Raw genomic sequence first — 15,283 nt, 5'->3', positions numbered from 1 at the left:
CACTGCAGACAAAGCCTCTAGGGTTAAATTCATGTGAAATAGTACCACAAACTGCAAGGAAACATAACACTTCAAGAAGGATCCAGTCTGTGATTAGCATTACAGGGAGGGAAATAAGTCAAACTATCAGTCAAACTATTACATGTAGTGGTACCATATGTGGTTTATGTATTTTGTGAAAAACATAAGAGAAACTTTCATTGCATAGAAAAGTTCCAAGGGATCTACCTAAGCAGCAAGCAAAGAAAGTGCCAGATAGATGAAAAGAAGTGCCAAACATAATGGATCAACTGAACAGGACCATTTAATGTGAAAAGATGATGTATTAAGAAACTCTGTTAAGAGAGAATTTCCACATACCACCTGTGCTAGGCAGCAGCCATTTTTATATTCGTGCCAGTGTTGAAGAGTGATAAGTGTGATGAAAACTTTCACATATGAAAGCAGAACTACATTTGGACCATGAAAGACAGGAAAATATAACAAATCATAAATGCTTTAGCTAACATTTCTGTGAATATGGAATAAAAGGTCCTATAATTAATAACTGGCTTGGCTGCTTTTGTTAATAACAAGATTTTTATAGGGCAACTTTGGGACTGTCCCAAAGTCACCCCACAGATACATTGTAACTAATTTTATCTCTTTTGTTTTAGGGACTGTCAAACTATGGTACAGAAATATAAATGGGCTCTGAAGTCAAGGGGATAAAGAAATTATACTAAGGAAAGGCTCAAAAAGGCTGTTAATGCAATTAAAATTAAAATCCTGGTGTACCAGAAGGCATCTCAAAAGTATGGAATCCCAAAAATACTCTTATACCAAAGGTTAAAGAAAGGCATGGGGGAACAGTGGGCAGGCATTGCATATTTAAAAACCTTTATAAATTTTTGGATCCCACACGTGGACATTCAACCTTCAATGTACAGTAAAGGCATACCTTGAGAGATTTGGCAGGAAGAAAGCAATATTTAAAAACAACTTCCCTGGAATAGACTGTGCAAGACAATTTATGCAAAGGCACAATGTTGTTGTGGCACACAAGACAGTGATAAACATCACATATACAAGAGCAACAATGAAGAAATCATGAATGCATTCTTCAATAATTCAGAGATAGAAATGGAAGGTGTTCCACCTGAGAATGTGTGGAATTATGACATAACCAATTTAGTTGATGGTCTGAAGTGTTGAAAAATAGTTACTAAAAAGCAACAAACTATCCTGAACAAATACTGAACTTGTTAAAAGCCTGTTCCTTGGGTATGTGGTGATGCAGTGGCAACACTCGTCCCCCTTCACATAAATTACAAAGCTGACAAACTATGGGACACATGGATGAAAAACTGGCCACCAGCAGCTAGGTACAATAGAACCAGGAGTGGGTGGTTTGACAGAGTGCTTTGAGGATTGGTATAAACCAATCCTCAAAGCAAATCCAATAGCTCCTACCTACACTACTGGCCATTAAAATTGCTACACCATGAAGATGACGTGCTACAGACGCGAAATTTAATGGACAGGAAGAAGATGCTGTGATATGCAAATGATTGGCTTTTCAGAGCATTCACACAAGGTTGGCACCGGTGGTGACACCTACAACGTGCTGACATGAGGGAAGTTTCCAACAGATTTCTCACACACAAACAGCAGTTGACCAGCGTTGCCTGGTGAAATGTTGTTGTGATGCCTCGTGTAAGGAGGAGAAAAGCGTACTATCACATATCAGACTTTGATAAATGTCGGATTGTAGCCTATCGCAATTGCAGCTTATAGTATCGTGACATTGCTGCTCACGTTGGTCGAGATCCAATGATTGTTAGCACAATATGGAATTGGTGGGTTCAGGAGGGTAAAACAGAAAACCGTGCTGGATCCCAATGGCCTTGTATCATTAGCAATCAAGATGACAGGCATCTTATCAGCATGGCTGTAACGGATCATGAAGCCACGTCTTGATCCCTGAGTCAACAGATAGGGACATTTGCAAGACAACAACCATCTGCACAAACAGTTCGACAACATTTGCAGCAGCAGCATCATGCTGAACACACATTGGAAGCATGTATTCGTCATTGTCATAATGGCATATCACCCAGCGTGATGGTATGGGGCACCATTGGTTACACGTCTCGGTCACCTATTGTTCGCATTGAGGGCACTTTGAACAGTGGATGTTACATTTCAGATGTGTTACGACCCACGGCTCTACCCTTTATCCGATCCCTGTGAAACCCTACATTTCAACAGGATAATGCATGACTGCATGTTGCAGGTCCTGTACGGGCCTTTCTGGATACAGAAAATGTACGACTGCTGCCCTGGCCAGCACATTCTCTAGATCTCTCACCAATTGAAAACATCTGGTCAATGGTGGCTGAGCAACTGGCTCATCACAATACGCCAGTCACTACTCTTGATGAACTGTGGTATCGTGTTGAAGCTGCATGGGCAGCTGCACCTATCCAAGCTCTGTTTGACTCAATGCGCAGGCATATCAAGGCCGTTATTATGGGCTGAGGTGGTTGTTCTGGGTACTGATTTCTCAGGATCTATGCACCCAAATTGCGTGAAAATGTAATCACATGTCAGTTCTAGTATAATATATTTGTCCAATGAATACCCGTTTATCATCTGCATTTCTTCTTGGTGTAGCAACTTTAATGGTCAGTAGTGTATCTTGAGATGACGAGATGGTGTTGAGCTTATTATAGGTAAAAACCTGAGATCACATATCAATCTTGAAGTGCTCCAGCTGTGTGAAGAGTACAACATAAAAATAATTACACTGCAACCGAATGTAACCCACCTTCTGCAGTGCTTGATGTTGCATACTTTTGACATCTGAAAGTACAGTAGCAGAAGACTGGAAATAGATGGCAGTGGGCAAACGGTGCAGCTCTATGCTGAAGAACCAATGCCCCATCTTGCTCAAGAAGTTGTGGGAATGCATGACCTCAAGAGGAGATAACTTGCAGCAGGCTTCCACAAGACTGGCATCTACGCCATGAAACACCAAATTGTGCTGGAAAGGCTTCCATCATTCATGATGGCCCAGGAAACAAACCTCACCACAGTCATCAGTGACACCTTCATAGATCAACTTGTACAGAAGAGAAATGAAGCAACTCAGAAGCATCAAACAGTGAGAAATAAACATTTACATATTCCCACAGGAAAGAGCAATTATGCAGAGGCCATTCTTGCTGCCAGGATGAATGAACCATCCACATCAACAGAAAGAGCTAAAACTGCACAGAGATATTGTCATCTGGCAAAGACAACTGCAAACAAAGAGGACACAGACAGCAACAATTATGCAAGCTTGTCTTTTGTACCTTATGCAAAATCAGATGATAGTGTAACCATGGATGTTTAGGATGAAGAAGATGGATCTGAAGACACTGATCAGTCTTCACCAACCCACTTGGTTATGTCTCATGGGAACTAAATGGAGAATGTGTGTGAGGGGATGCATTTACTTGTCATATACGAAGGTGAACTGTATCCATGACAAGTCACAAAAAGAGCAACAAAGTGTCATGTGGTTTCTGACATGGAAAAATGTGGAAACAAGTGGAAGTGGCCCGAACAAGAAGCTCTTCTAGTATATGCTTCAGAAAACATCAGCCCATCAGAATAAGTTGGTCATTGAGGTATTTTTTATGTTAAGGAGTTTGGACTGTATGCGCTGGACTGAATTTTATCAGATGCCTTTTTTCTGGTTTTTGGTGATTTGCAATTTTACACGACTTTGTATCTGTTTGCAGTTACTTGTTAATTTCTCAGATTCTTTAATGTGTTTAATCTATAATTTTTTTCAGAAGTTTTACATTTCTATTACTTTTATGTCATTTTGGTGTAGCCAATACTGGTCAAAATAAAGAGTTGGCTGTCTAATATTTGGACAGTTCTTTTTATTAATTGGTTTTAGCCTGATAAATGACTTGTCCAAACATTACCCCAACCCATTCAGTAAAATTGGGACAAAATCTGAGGAGGCTCACTTGGCAAGGAATGGTTACAGAGTAGAATGTGTTTCATATTCAAAAAGCAGAAGGTTACATCTATCAAACTAACTTGCATTTAGTCATTTAACATGCTAAAGCTTTTCAGAAATCCAGGAAAATACTAAAACCTTTCCCAAAGTATTCACAGTTTATGTTATTTATTTTAAATTTGTTGCAAGATAGGTCAACTGATTAATGTTGGTGGGTGGGAAACAGTGGGAAGTTCAGTGAACTTACAGATCTACTATAGGGACTGGATTACCTGTAGCCAGTAAGGAATAGTTAAGTGAACTTTGGTGTATACACTACGTAATAGGCATAAGTAATTTACTGAGTGAATCAATTTATTCTTACACAGTTATTAAGGGGTGAGCCATGAGTAAATAAACTTGTAAGCTTACTTTGCTAGTTTGTAAATGGTCATTGAATGGACTTAATGGCACCTGTAAAAAGGAGAAAAACCAGTGGGCTAGTCTCATTTAGGTTAAGTATGTAGCCATTGAACCTTATGGTTTAAGCTGACTAGTATAAGGGAAAAGCTGAAGGTACTGTGCAAATATCAAGTTGTAGGATATATGTTGAGTCCTTGTAGAATTACCATGAGCTAAGATCCAGAGGCCGGATCTAACAAAGGGGGGAGGTGAGTAGTGCCACTACTATTTTTTGGTGCTACTAAATAAAATAATGATGTTCCCACAGCTAATACAACAGACCATGCAAGTGGGCCAGACCAGAGCCAAGCAAACACTGTTTACTCAGGTAGTGTCTGCTGATACAACAAAAACTTCTGCTACAGCACAGGTAAATACCACATCATGGGCCAAGTATCATAATGACAATGACACAGCAGGAAGACAGAGTCACTGCAGCATGGTGGCCTGATTACTTCATGCCCAAGTTGTTAGGACTATGTGATGAGAATCTGTGCCTTGGCAAAAGAAATATCCACCAAGCCCATATAAATACCCCTGACATTTAGAGATATGCATGCAGTCTGGCAACTGCAAGCTTTGAGGAAAGGTCAATGCTGGTCTATGGGTCTACATGAATCTACAAGGTGCCACTATGAGACTTGGTCTCCACTAACTGTAGGCTGCCTACGAGACAAATATTGTGGACTTAGTGTCTTCCTGCCAGTGGGCAACCTCTGGGTCTACTTCCAGTCACTGCCAGCTACCCTGGAGGGTCACTGCTTGAGACTAGGAGACTAGGGTGGTACAGTTGCCCAGTCATCCTTTGTGGACATACTATCACTGTCCACTTCCATTTGCAAGGGTGGGCAATATTGCTGTGAGCTGTCTTCTTCTGAAGGGTCTGTAGTGGGACTCCATGCTGACCAGTTCATCCTCGCTGAGCTGTGAAGTTGTGTCCAGTCAGCACACCTGCAGCCCAGGCCACAACATATAAGTCATCTCAAGTGCTGGAGATGGCAGGCAGCCTGCCTACTTCATCTCCACACCTGCTGCCTTTGTCAGGTTCCCTAGAGGGCATTGCCACTGCAGAACATTGTTTTAGTGTGTTCACTAATAAAATGTATTTTAATCAATATTGTTTTCATATTGATATGGCTGACAGCTACCAAGCTTCCAACCATTACTGAAACACTATCCTGCCATGGGTAGTCAACTTTTTGCCCCTGATACTAACAACATGCTTCCATTACCCACCATAGCTACCTTGCCCTGGGTCCTGAACTACTGGCTCCTGACACTAACAACACACTTCCACCACCCATTGTAGTGGGCATCCATCCCTGACGATTACATTATATTGAAATTCTTGTCAATTATAGATGCTTTAGACTCTGTAGTTACATATGTCACTAAGATTTTTCAAGACAAGGCATTTGCTTACATAGTTTCTTGTGACCTAAGCAAGGTTTTTGACAATGTAGAACATGGCCACTTCTGGATAAACATAAATTTCACAAGGTAAGAGACAATGGCATAAAAGTATTGAAAGCTAATATAGAGGACTGTAAGTACTCATAAATTTTCTATGTTGGTAAAGAAAGATCTATGTTAAAACAAATTGGGATCTGGGTTGGGGTATTTTTGCCTCTCCTAATGATTAAAGACCTGTCCTCATACATAAGTACCCAGGAAGTATTACCAGGAGATATTACTTCACTATAATAATGACTGCAAGACTGCAATATGCTATAATATTGTGATAACTCCATTGTTCAATCAGCTTAAGTAAAACATAGAAAAAAGATGCATTGTTAGAATAAAGAACTGCCACAAGAGACATATTTATGTATCAGTCACAGACTATCATACTAAGTTAACCACTATGAACTAATTGGCCATACACTGTTTAATGTGCTCCCACTTGGTTGTACAAGATATTCCTGAAAATATATTGAAACAAATATTTATGAGAGTTTAGTTGCCCATCTATTCAATAACCTGAAGGAGTTTATGAACTGTGATGTCAATAGCTGACCTATTGTATTTTTGTGTACATTAATAAAATTATTGAATAATGTGTTTGATACTTTTTCTTTTCTTTGCTGTAATGCCCAACCATCTACATCTACATTTACATTATTACTCTGAAATTCACATTTAAGTGCTTGGCAGAGGGTTCATCGAACCACAATCATACTACCTATCTACCATTCCACTCTCGAACAGCGTGTGGGAAAAACGAACACCTAAACCTTTCTATTTGAGCTCTGATTTCTCTTATTTTATTTTGATGGTCATTCCTATCTATGTAGGCTAGGCTCAACAAAATATTTTCACACTTGGGAGAGAAAGTTGGTGACTGAGGATAGTATTCCTAGGAACACAGGAAGTTTCTTGATTGGTGTTTCAATACAGTGACCAATTTTAGAATTACATAAAGGAATGCACACTAGAACCACCTGGGATTTTTTTATTTTCTGTTTGTTTTGTTGTGATACGTGAGGTTGTGTTTGAGCAGTGTTTGTAAACATTTTGAGTTTTACATATTTAAGTACTTTATAATATTTTAAAGTTATTTGAAAGTTCTTATTAACTTTTTGGTTATAGAAATTTTTGGTGACTAAAATTCCTCATATTTTTGAAACTACTTATATAACATGTGGGTGGTTAAACTATACTTCATCACTCAGGCATCATCTTGCATATTGAAAAGGAATGTCTGCTACCATGGAACTTGTGATATATGGAAATGAAATGAGTTTATTTAATGTCTAAACAATTTTACCTCTCTTGAAAATGGCTATTTTTGTTGGTTTTCAAGAGCTTCTATTTCAAAATATATTTAACTTGTAACTGGGTTTTGGTAATACTTCTATTCAATTGGATTTCACTGACTGTTTTTGGTATGCAGTGGAATAATGATGTAACAGATACACTATTAAATACAGTACTGAGAAGATTTTCTTGACTGGGATACTTTTAAATATCCTTAGTTATTCCTAGGTTCATAGCTACATTGTACCTTGGACCATTTTTTCACATTTGGAAAAACCTTACTTTTCAGTAGAAATTGTTGTCATTTCAGGAAAATACTGTAGTCCATTAAAAGTGAACACAATAATTTTAAATCAAATTAGAAAATATATTGAATTTCCACTGCAGAGCTGGCTAGAGGCAAAGGTCTGAAAAATGTTCTAATTTACAACACTGTTCCATAATTATTAAGATACACTATTTGCTAAAGTCTATACATTCTGCTCCATTATACTTCATTGACATGCTTTTAGTATATCCTTTGATTTTGACAATGCATAATGGCATTTGATTTCACATTTTCACTTGGCCTAAGTGCACACAATTTCTCCACAATCCTAATCAGACAGTTCTGATAGACTTTTTATACACAGCCAAAGTTTGAAATCATTAATGATATTCCTTCTGGGCTTTGCAATTTTAATAAATGTAAGCATCTGTCACTTAATATTTTATATACATTTTCCCCATTTAACATAGGATTTAGCCATAATAATCAAAATATAATTCACACTATTTGATATACAGAAACTGACATTGCTTCACTCCCTGGTTGTCCATAGGCCACAGATATTCCTGACAAGGATAATTTGAAGCTTAAGATAAATATGCAGCCATAATTTGTTCATTAGCTTAGCAATATATAAATTATTTCAAACATGATGTACTAATTATTGATTAGCATAATACTGAATTATTTTCTGCATTTTAAGTTTCTTGGTTCACAGGGCAAATAACAAGCTGCAAAATAGTATAGTAGAATGTTTAGATTTTTTATGGTCAAATATTATAAGATGAATACTATGGAAAACTTAATACTTACTTTCCTGAAAGAGAGCAATATGTAAAAAACAATGACTTTAAAGTGATACAATGTCCCTGGATGTTGATAAATTCCAAAAACTGGTGAGTGTGGTTCTGAACTAAAACACTTTAAAACAAGGGTTATAACCAGTGACAGTATAAGAAATGTGTACATATTGGGTAAATGATGTAAACTCTGTCTTACAGACGGTCTGTGTAACTGAAGATTAACTACTGCAAGACACAGGAGACATAAATCTCTATTATCTTCAACAGGAGATTAGATAAACATGCAGGTGTTGTTGAAGTTAAGGGAAAGAGCAACTGATACTGTACAGAAATTATGTCCCTGGAGATAAAGATGAAACAACATTAGGGCTCTACTAATATATCAATCTGTGCATAGCACTCATGCACCTTCCTTGTTATGCTAACAAAAAATACATGTATGGAAATTGTCACTATTAGAATAGAATAGCTCTTATCTTCCACATTGACAATAACCTATAGAATATCCATGAACATGCATAAGGTTGATGGTTAGAAATTTTCTGATAACTAACTGCAAACTGTCTTGAATATTTTTAGTGCTGAAAGTACTTTCACTCAAGCAATTTCAACGCTACACAAAACACACACTGGTTTTGTAACTAAAAGAAAATGCCTTTCTTGCTACATGTAACCAAAGCTATTTGTCTATACATCTTTAGTGCAAAGTTATTAACAACAAATAAGTTGGTTCTGTTGTCTTACAAGCATCATAAGCTTGCAATGTGCTGGAGTCTCAGCTTAGCTCTGTAGCGAGATTAATACACTGATTAATTCATATGTTACAGAAACACTTATGGTTCATGATAATTATGCTCAATGGCAATCAATCTGCCACAATATTTGTTCATATTTTTAATCCAAACATGACAAACTGACTGCTTAATTTAGGGAAATTGCTGATATAACAACAAAATTTTAAAGTGAATTCAGAATTCTTTGTGTACTACTGTGAAGAAAATTGATAATTATTGAAGTTAGTTTTGAGAGTTTGAGAGTTTGAAAATTATGAATTGTCTCTGAACAATCAAATGTATCGCTTTTGAAGGTTTAATGTTCCAGCAACTTAAAATCTACTGTAACTATATTTGCATGGAGTCTTCTGTAATTTTTTATCTGGTTCTTACTAGAAGTATTCTATACTAGAACCTTTTGCTTACTGTTTTTCCCTGTAACACCTCTTACATACAGGAAGATTTCATTTAAAATATTTGATATTCTTCTTGGAACATACTGTGGATCTAGAACAATGATGAGCTCCAGCAGATAATTTCATCAGTTTTCTACAAATGACTGGTAGTGTTTACAGTCTCAGTTGGGGCCATCAGCCGGCCGGGGTGGCCATGCAGTTCTAGGCGCTACAGTTTGGAACTGCGTGACCACTATGGTCGCAGGTTCGAATCCTGCCTCAGGCATGGATGTGTGTGATGTCCTTAGGTTTAATTAGTTATAAGATCTAGGGGACTGATGACCTTAGACATTAACTCCCATAGTGCTCAAAGCCATTTGAGCCTTTTTTTTTTGGGGGGGGGGGGGGGCATCTATATATCTCTTTTCCTTTTATTTTCTTCATGCAGAAATGTGCCGTCTGTGAAGAGATCCACAAAGAGATGAATCCACACTACTTCAAATTATAATCATTGAGCTTTTGCTTCAACATGAATAAGCGGGGAAGCACTGGGAAGGATTCTGAAGGTATCAATACAACAACACTTTTCTTAAATTTCAGTAGAGAGAATGTTTGGTGAATCTTCTAAACATTGTGTGTATTTAACAATTATTTGATGTTATTTGCTGACTAGAAAGTGCTACCTTACAACTTTGATAACATGCATTATGATACCTCCTAACAAATTGCTAAAAAGTGAATACAGAGTTTAATGAGAAATGTATTGAGACACCATGTGGTTGACAGGTCACTGGGCTTTCAAAGGATGAATCAGCTACTCTACTACATACTAAACCCCCCCCCCCCCCCCAACATATGAGCTTAGGTTGAAATCTGGACAATTCACAAAATTGTAAAAGCTTTGCTACATTTGTGTAGAAATTTAAATTTACCACTGACGTTTTGTCACTATGTTGAACAGTGGCATTATGTTACCTCATAACAAATGGCTAAAAAGTGAATACAGAGTTCAGTGAGAAATGTATTGAGACACTGAGGCAGATGTATGTGGTTGACAGGTCACTGGGCTTTCACTACATGCTAAAACCCCAAACATATAAGTCATATGCCACATACACCACAATGGTAGTGGGGTGGGGGTGGGAGGTGGGGGTGGGGGTGGGGGGAAGATGTTAAGCATAAAGAGGCGATAGGTGGGGAGGGGAGAGGAGAGGAGAGGATTGTGTCCTCCAATATGAAGCATTAGTGCACACTGACAAGGTAATTTCATCTCTTAGGTAATAGGTCATTCCACAGTTACTGTGTAGTATGTTGCCAGACAGCTAGCCTCTTTCTTTGCAGCCTCTTTCTTGATAGCTTTCAGAGGAACACAAACCAAGTTAAATGCAGGCCTCCCGGCTACTACACTTGCTAGCTCATTTCTTGAAATTCCTATGTGCCCGAGTCTCTGTCAGAATGATACGTATTAATCCTTGTGTTGCAGTAAAAGTGAAGCATCATATATGCTTTTGATCTTTCTTTCTGTTGGGTACATTCAGTATAGCACTTGTAGAACACTGAGGGAATCAGTGTAGATGGAGCAGATGTGGCATCATTGAGAAAGGAAATTTTCCAATTCTTCAGAATCACACACATATCAGCAGTGAATACTGCAAATTTGTTGGGAAGTCAGGTAAGATCACTCAACAACCATAGGAATCCCCTTCCCTTAACCGTCCATACTACAAGTCTGTCTCCACAGCTAACTGGTCTGCTTGTTTGTTATGTGGACGACTCAGATTCAATATTTAGCATTGACAGGGATTTTTCCTAGGTGATAGCACTGGAACGGGGTGACCTCAGACTTTAGATGCCAATCGAGGAGCTACACAAGTGAAAAGTAGCAATCCAAGGTCTAGGAAGCTGTCAATGGCTGGGAGAGCAGTTTGTTGATCCTGTGCTCCTTTACTCCATCTAAAAAATGCCATTCACAGAGGATAATGCAATAGGGCAGCCAGTTGGTGTTGAATAAACCATCAGGGACAGTATGCACAGCTGGTTAGTTGATTATATATGTTAAAATAAAACCATGTTTATTTTCTAAAATTTTACAAAAAAATGAAAGTTAAAAATTACAATTACAGTGCATTCTTTTTTGAATGTACATATACATCTACATTTATACTCCACAAGCCACCCGACAGTATGTGGTGGAGGGCACTTTATGTGCCACTGTCATTACCTCCCCTTCCTGTTCCAGTCGCGTATGGTTTGTGGGAAGAACGACTGCCAGAAAGCCTCCGTGCGAATCTCTCTAATTTTACATTCGTGATCTCTCTCAGGAGGTATAATTAGCGGGAAGCAATATATTCGATACCTCATCCAGAAACGCACCCTCTCGAAACCTGGTGAGTAAGCTACACTGCGATGTGGAGTGCCTCTATTGCAGAGTCTGCCACTTGAGTTTGCTAAATATATCCGTAATGCTATCACACTTACCAAATAACCCTGTGACGAAACACGCTGCTCTTCTTTGGATCTTCTCTATCTCCTCTGTCAACCTGACCTGGTACGAATCCCACACCAATGAGCAATACTCAAGTATAGGTCGAACGAGAGTTTGGAAAGCCACCTCCTTTGTTGATGGACTACATTTTCTAAGGACTCTCACAATGAATCTCAACCTGGCACCCGCCTTACCAACAATTAATTTTATATAATCATTCCACTTCAAATCATTCTGTACACATACTCCCAGATATTTTACAGAAGTAACTGCTACCAGTGTTTGTTCCGCTATCATATAATCATACAATAAAGGATCCTTCTTTCTACGTATTCTCGATACATTACATTTGTCTATGTTAAGGGGTCAATTGCCACTCCCTGCACCAAGTGCCTATCCGCTGCAGATCATCTTGTATTTCACTGCAATTTTCTAATGCTGCAACTTCTCTGTATACTGCAGCATCATCCGCGAAAAGCCACATGGATCTTCCGACACTATCTACTAGGTCATATATATATATATATATATATATATTGTGAAAATCAATGGTCCCGTAACACTTGCCTGTGACACACCAGAGGTTATTTTAATGTCTGTAGATGTCTCTCCATTGAGAACAACATGCTGTGTTCTGTTTGCTAAAAACTCTTCAATCCAGCCACACAGCTGGTCTGAAATTCCATAGGCTCTTACTTTGTTTATCAGGCTACAGTGCAGAACTGTATCGAATGCCTTCCGGAAGTCAAGGAAAATGGCATCTACCTGGGAGCCTGTATCTAATATTTTCTGGGTCTGATGAACAAATAAAGCGAGTTGGGTCTCACACGATTGCTGTTTCTGGAATCCATGTTGATTTCTACAGAGTAGATTCTGAGTTTCCAGAAATGTCATGACACATGAGCAAAAATCATGTTCTAAAATTCTACAAAAGATCAGTGTCAGAGATATAGGCCTATGGTTTTGCGCATCTTCTCAATGACCCTTCTTGAAAACTGGAACTACCTGTACTCTTTTCCAATCATTTGGAACCTACCGTTCCTCTAGAGACTTGCAGTACATGGCAAATAGGAAATAATACAAGAATTCTGGGCCTCTTAAGGAGACAAGGAAGGCTTCTAATCTGCTCTGCACAGAAAATATGAATATTTGCCACACCAGTTGGGAGGCTAATCTTATCAACTCATAATGTCATAGCAATGTAATGCAATCACAGTGAGTGTTTCAGAGGGAAATTCAAAAGTCCGATGAACAAGTGCGTTATGCATAAAACAATTTATTTTGCAAGATAATTATGCTGCTGTCACTTGCAAAGAATTTCAAAAATTTTTCAACATCCCTATTACTCCATTTTGATGACTATACCTGTCACTGTATTTCAATATACAGAACTGCTGTGGTTGCCGTACCTGTCATTATGGATGAAACACAAAAACATTACAGGAAAGCAAAAATATCACTTCAATTTTTGTGAGTTAGTTATCACAAAATTTCATCTGGTAGAGTCTGCACCATGGTTTCAGTCTTTTAGTAGAGTCAGCAAGAGAAGATCCCTGACAGTCATAGTGGGTTTGGCATATCTGCTTTGACCTGAACCAACCTCATAATGCAGTTTTTTATGTCTCTATGGTACCATCTCAGTGTCATCGCAACTCTGTAGAAGACTATTTATTGTTTTCACCTACAGCCATTTGCATTTCATAGTTGAAAGCTGGCAACAGTGCTGCCAGCTATCTTCTTTCATTGCCTCTGCTATAGGGGTCTCTAGATTCTAAGTATGGCCCTGGATGGTACAGGTAGTCAACGTAACTTCAACATCAGTTGGGGACACCAAGGTAGTGCTCGCACCCAGCCAATGGATAAGTCAGGTTCATCTCTGCTCATTAATTCACTAGAGGACAGGCTAACATCATATTGACCTAAAGACTGTGGGATGGATGCCTCAATGGTATGTATGTTGGAACATGTGTGTATTATGATCTAGTGATTTCTAGATGCTGGCATGGTGTACAGATACATCAGGCATCAAGTTCACCTAGCCAACCACATCTTTAGACAGCTTTCTTCCAAGTACTTCTCTGTCTGGCATATGTATCGAGAATGGGAAGTAGTCACTGGAGTGCAGAATGTTAATCACTTCTCACGAGCTGAGTGTGTGAGGGTAGCAATATTGATCATGCGGAATGACTTCGTGATAGAACTGAAGGGTGAGTACTGCTCTATGTTCAGAATACTTAGGTCTTCTGTCAGTAACTGGTGATCTACAAATTTACCCAGGAATGAATAGTAGAGCTGCTCTATATAACATTCTGTGCATTAAAACCTCCATATATGAAGAACGGTCAGAGGAGCTGTGTGATAAAATTGCTGAAAGCCTCCTGATCTACTGTTTGATGAGTGGGGCATATTGAAAGAAAATATTGTCACCCTATAGTTCACATACACAATGGCAGCCTACCTGTAAGTTGGAAGTGAGTATGTATCATCTAAAATATGGATATTCCACTCTCCCCACTAAGGTTGTTCTTTCCGTGGAGGCTATGTCCATTTAGAACAGACATCAGAATCCTTAATATGTATCTCTTGTAGAAACAAGCACAATGGTACTCCCTGTGTTATAAGTTTTAGTACTTCCAGAATCCTCTGCACTATGGGACCCTTCTTCTCTTTCCCCCTTCTTTCCACTGGGTTGACATCTGGGAGTAGTTGCTGGTTTTGGAGTAAATGCCCTTTAGCAAATGTACTTAGAAATACAGGTGTTCATGCTGGCATTATTTAGCTGTGTTTGTGCTGAGGCATCTGCTTTTTGGATTGGTCAAAGAGTCAAAGCAGTTAAGGTATGAAGCAAAGAATGTTGGAATTTATATAGCTTTATAGATCTATTTTGTTTCACTGTATGTAATCTCCTTTGTTGTCTCAGTTTCCTCCATCTTCCTTTCTTGGAAACTTTTAGTGCATTCTCTTCTCCAGACCAGGTGATCCCCAGAGCAAGAAATTATCTTTGATAAGATGAGCAAATGACTTCATTGTGGGCAGCATTTTACTGATGTTCATCTAATAACCACTTCTGAAGGCCCTATCCATTCCACTGATCTGCTCTTTCAAGCCCTTTGCGATCTCTGCCAGAATTACTACATCATATCTTAACCTCAAAGTTTACTCTTCTCCCTTAATTTTAATGCCTTCTCCAAATTTTTCTTTGATCTCTTTACTGCTTGTTTAACGTACACATTGAATAACACTGGGGATAGACAACAAACCTGTCCCACTTCTTTCTGAACTACTGCATCTGTTTCATATACTTAAACTCTTCCAACTGCAGTCTGGTTCCTGCACAAGTTGTAGATAACCTTTCAGTCCC

At 38.6% G+C, this 15,283-nt stretch overlaps 1 protein-coding gene across 1 annotated transcript in view; it reads right to left on the bottom strand.

Annotated features, from left to right (window-relative positions):
- The window catches only part of LOC126298671 (uncharacterized), a 62,697-nt gene extending 54,205 nt beyond the window's left edge, over positions 1-8,492 (bottom strand). Inside the window, exon 1 of the mRNA XM_049990101.1 lies at positions 8,280-8,492. Coding sequence (XP_049846058.1) covers positions 8,280-8,435 — 156 coding nt within the window. The 5' untranslated portion in view covers positions 8,436-8,492. The remainder of the gene's footprint in view (positions 1-8,279) is intronic.
- Between the last annotated feature and the right edge of the window lie 6,791 nt (positions 8,493-15,283).

The sequence above is a fragment of the Schistocerca gregaria genome, chromosome X (genome assembly GCF_023897955.1).
Source record: "Schistocerca gregaria isolate iqSchGreg1 chromosome X, iqSchGreg1.2, whole genome shotgun sequence".
NCBI classification, from domain to species: Eukaryota; Metazoa; Arthropoda; class Insecta; order Orthoptera; family Acrididae; genus Schistocerca; species Schistocerca gregaria.
Note: the sequence above shows the minus strand (reverse complement) of the source record. Positions and strands in the feature narration are given on the sequence as shown.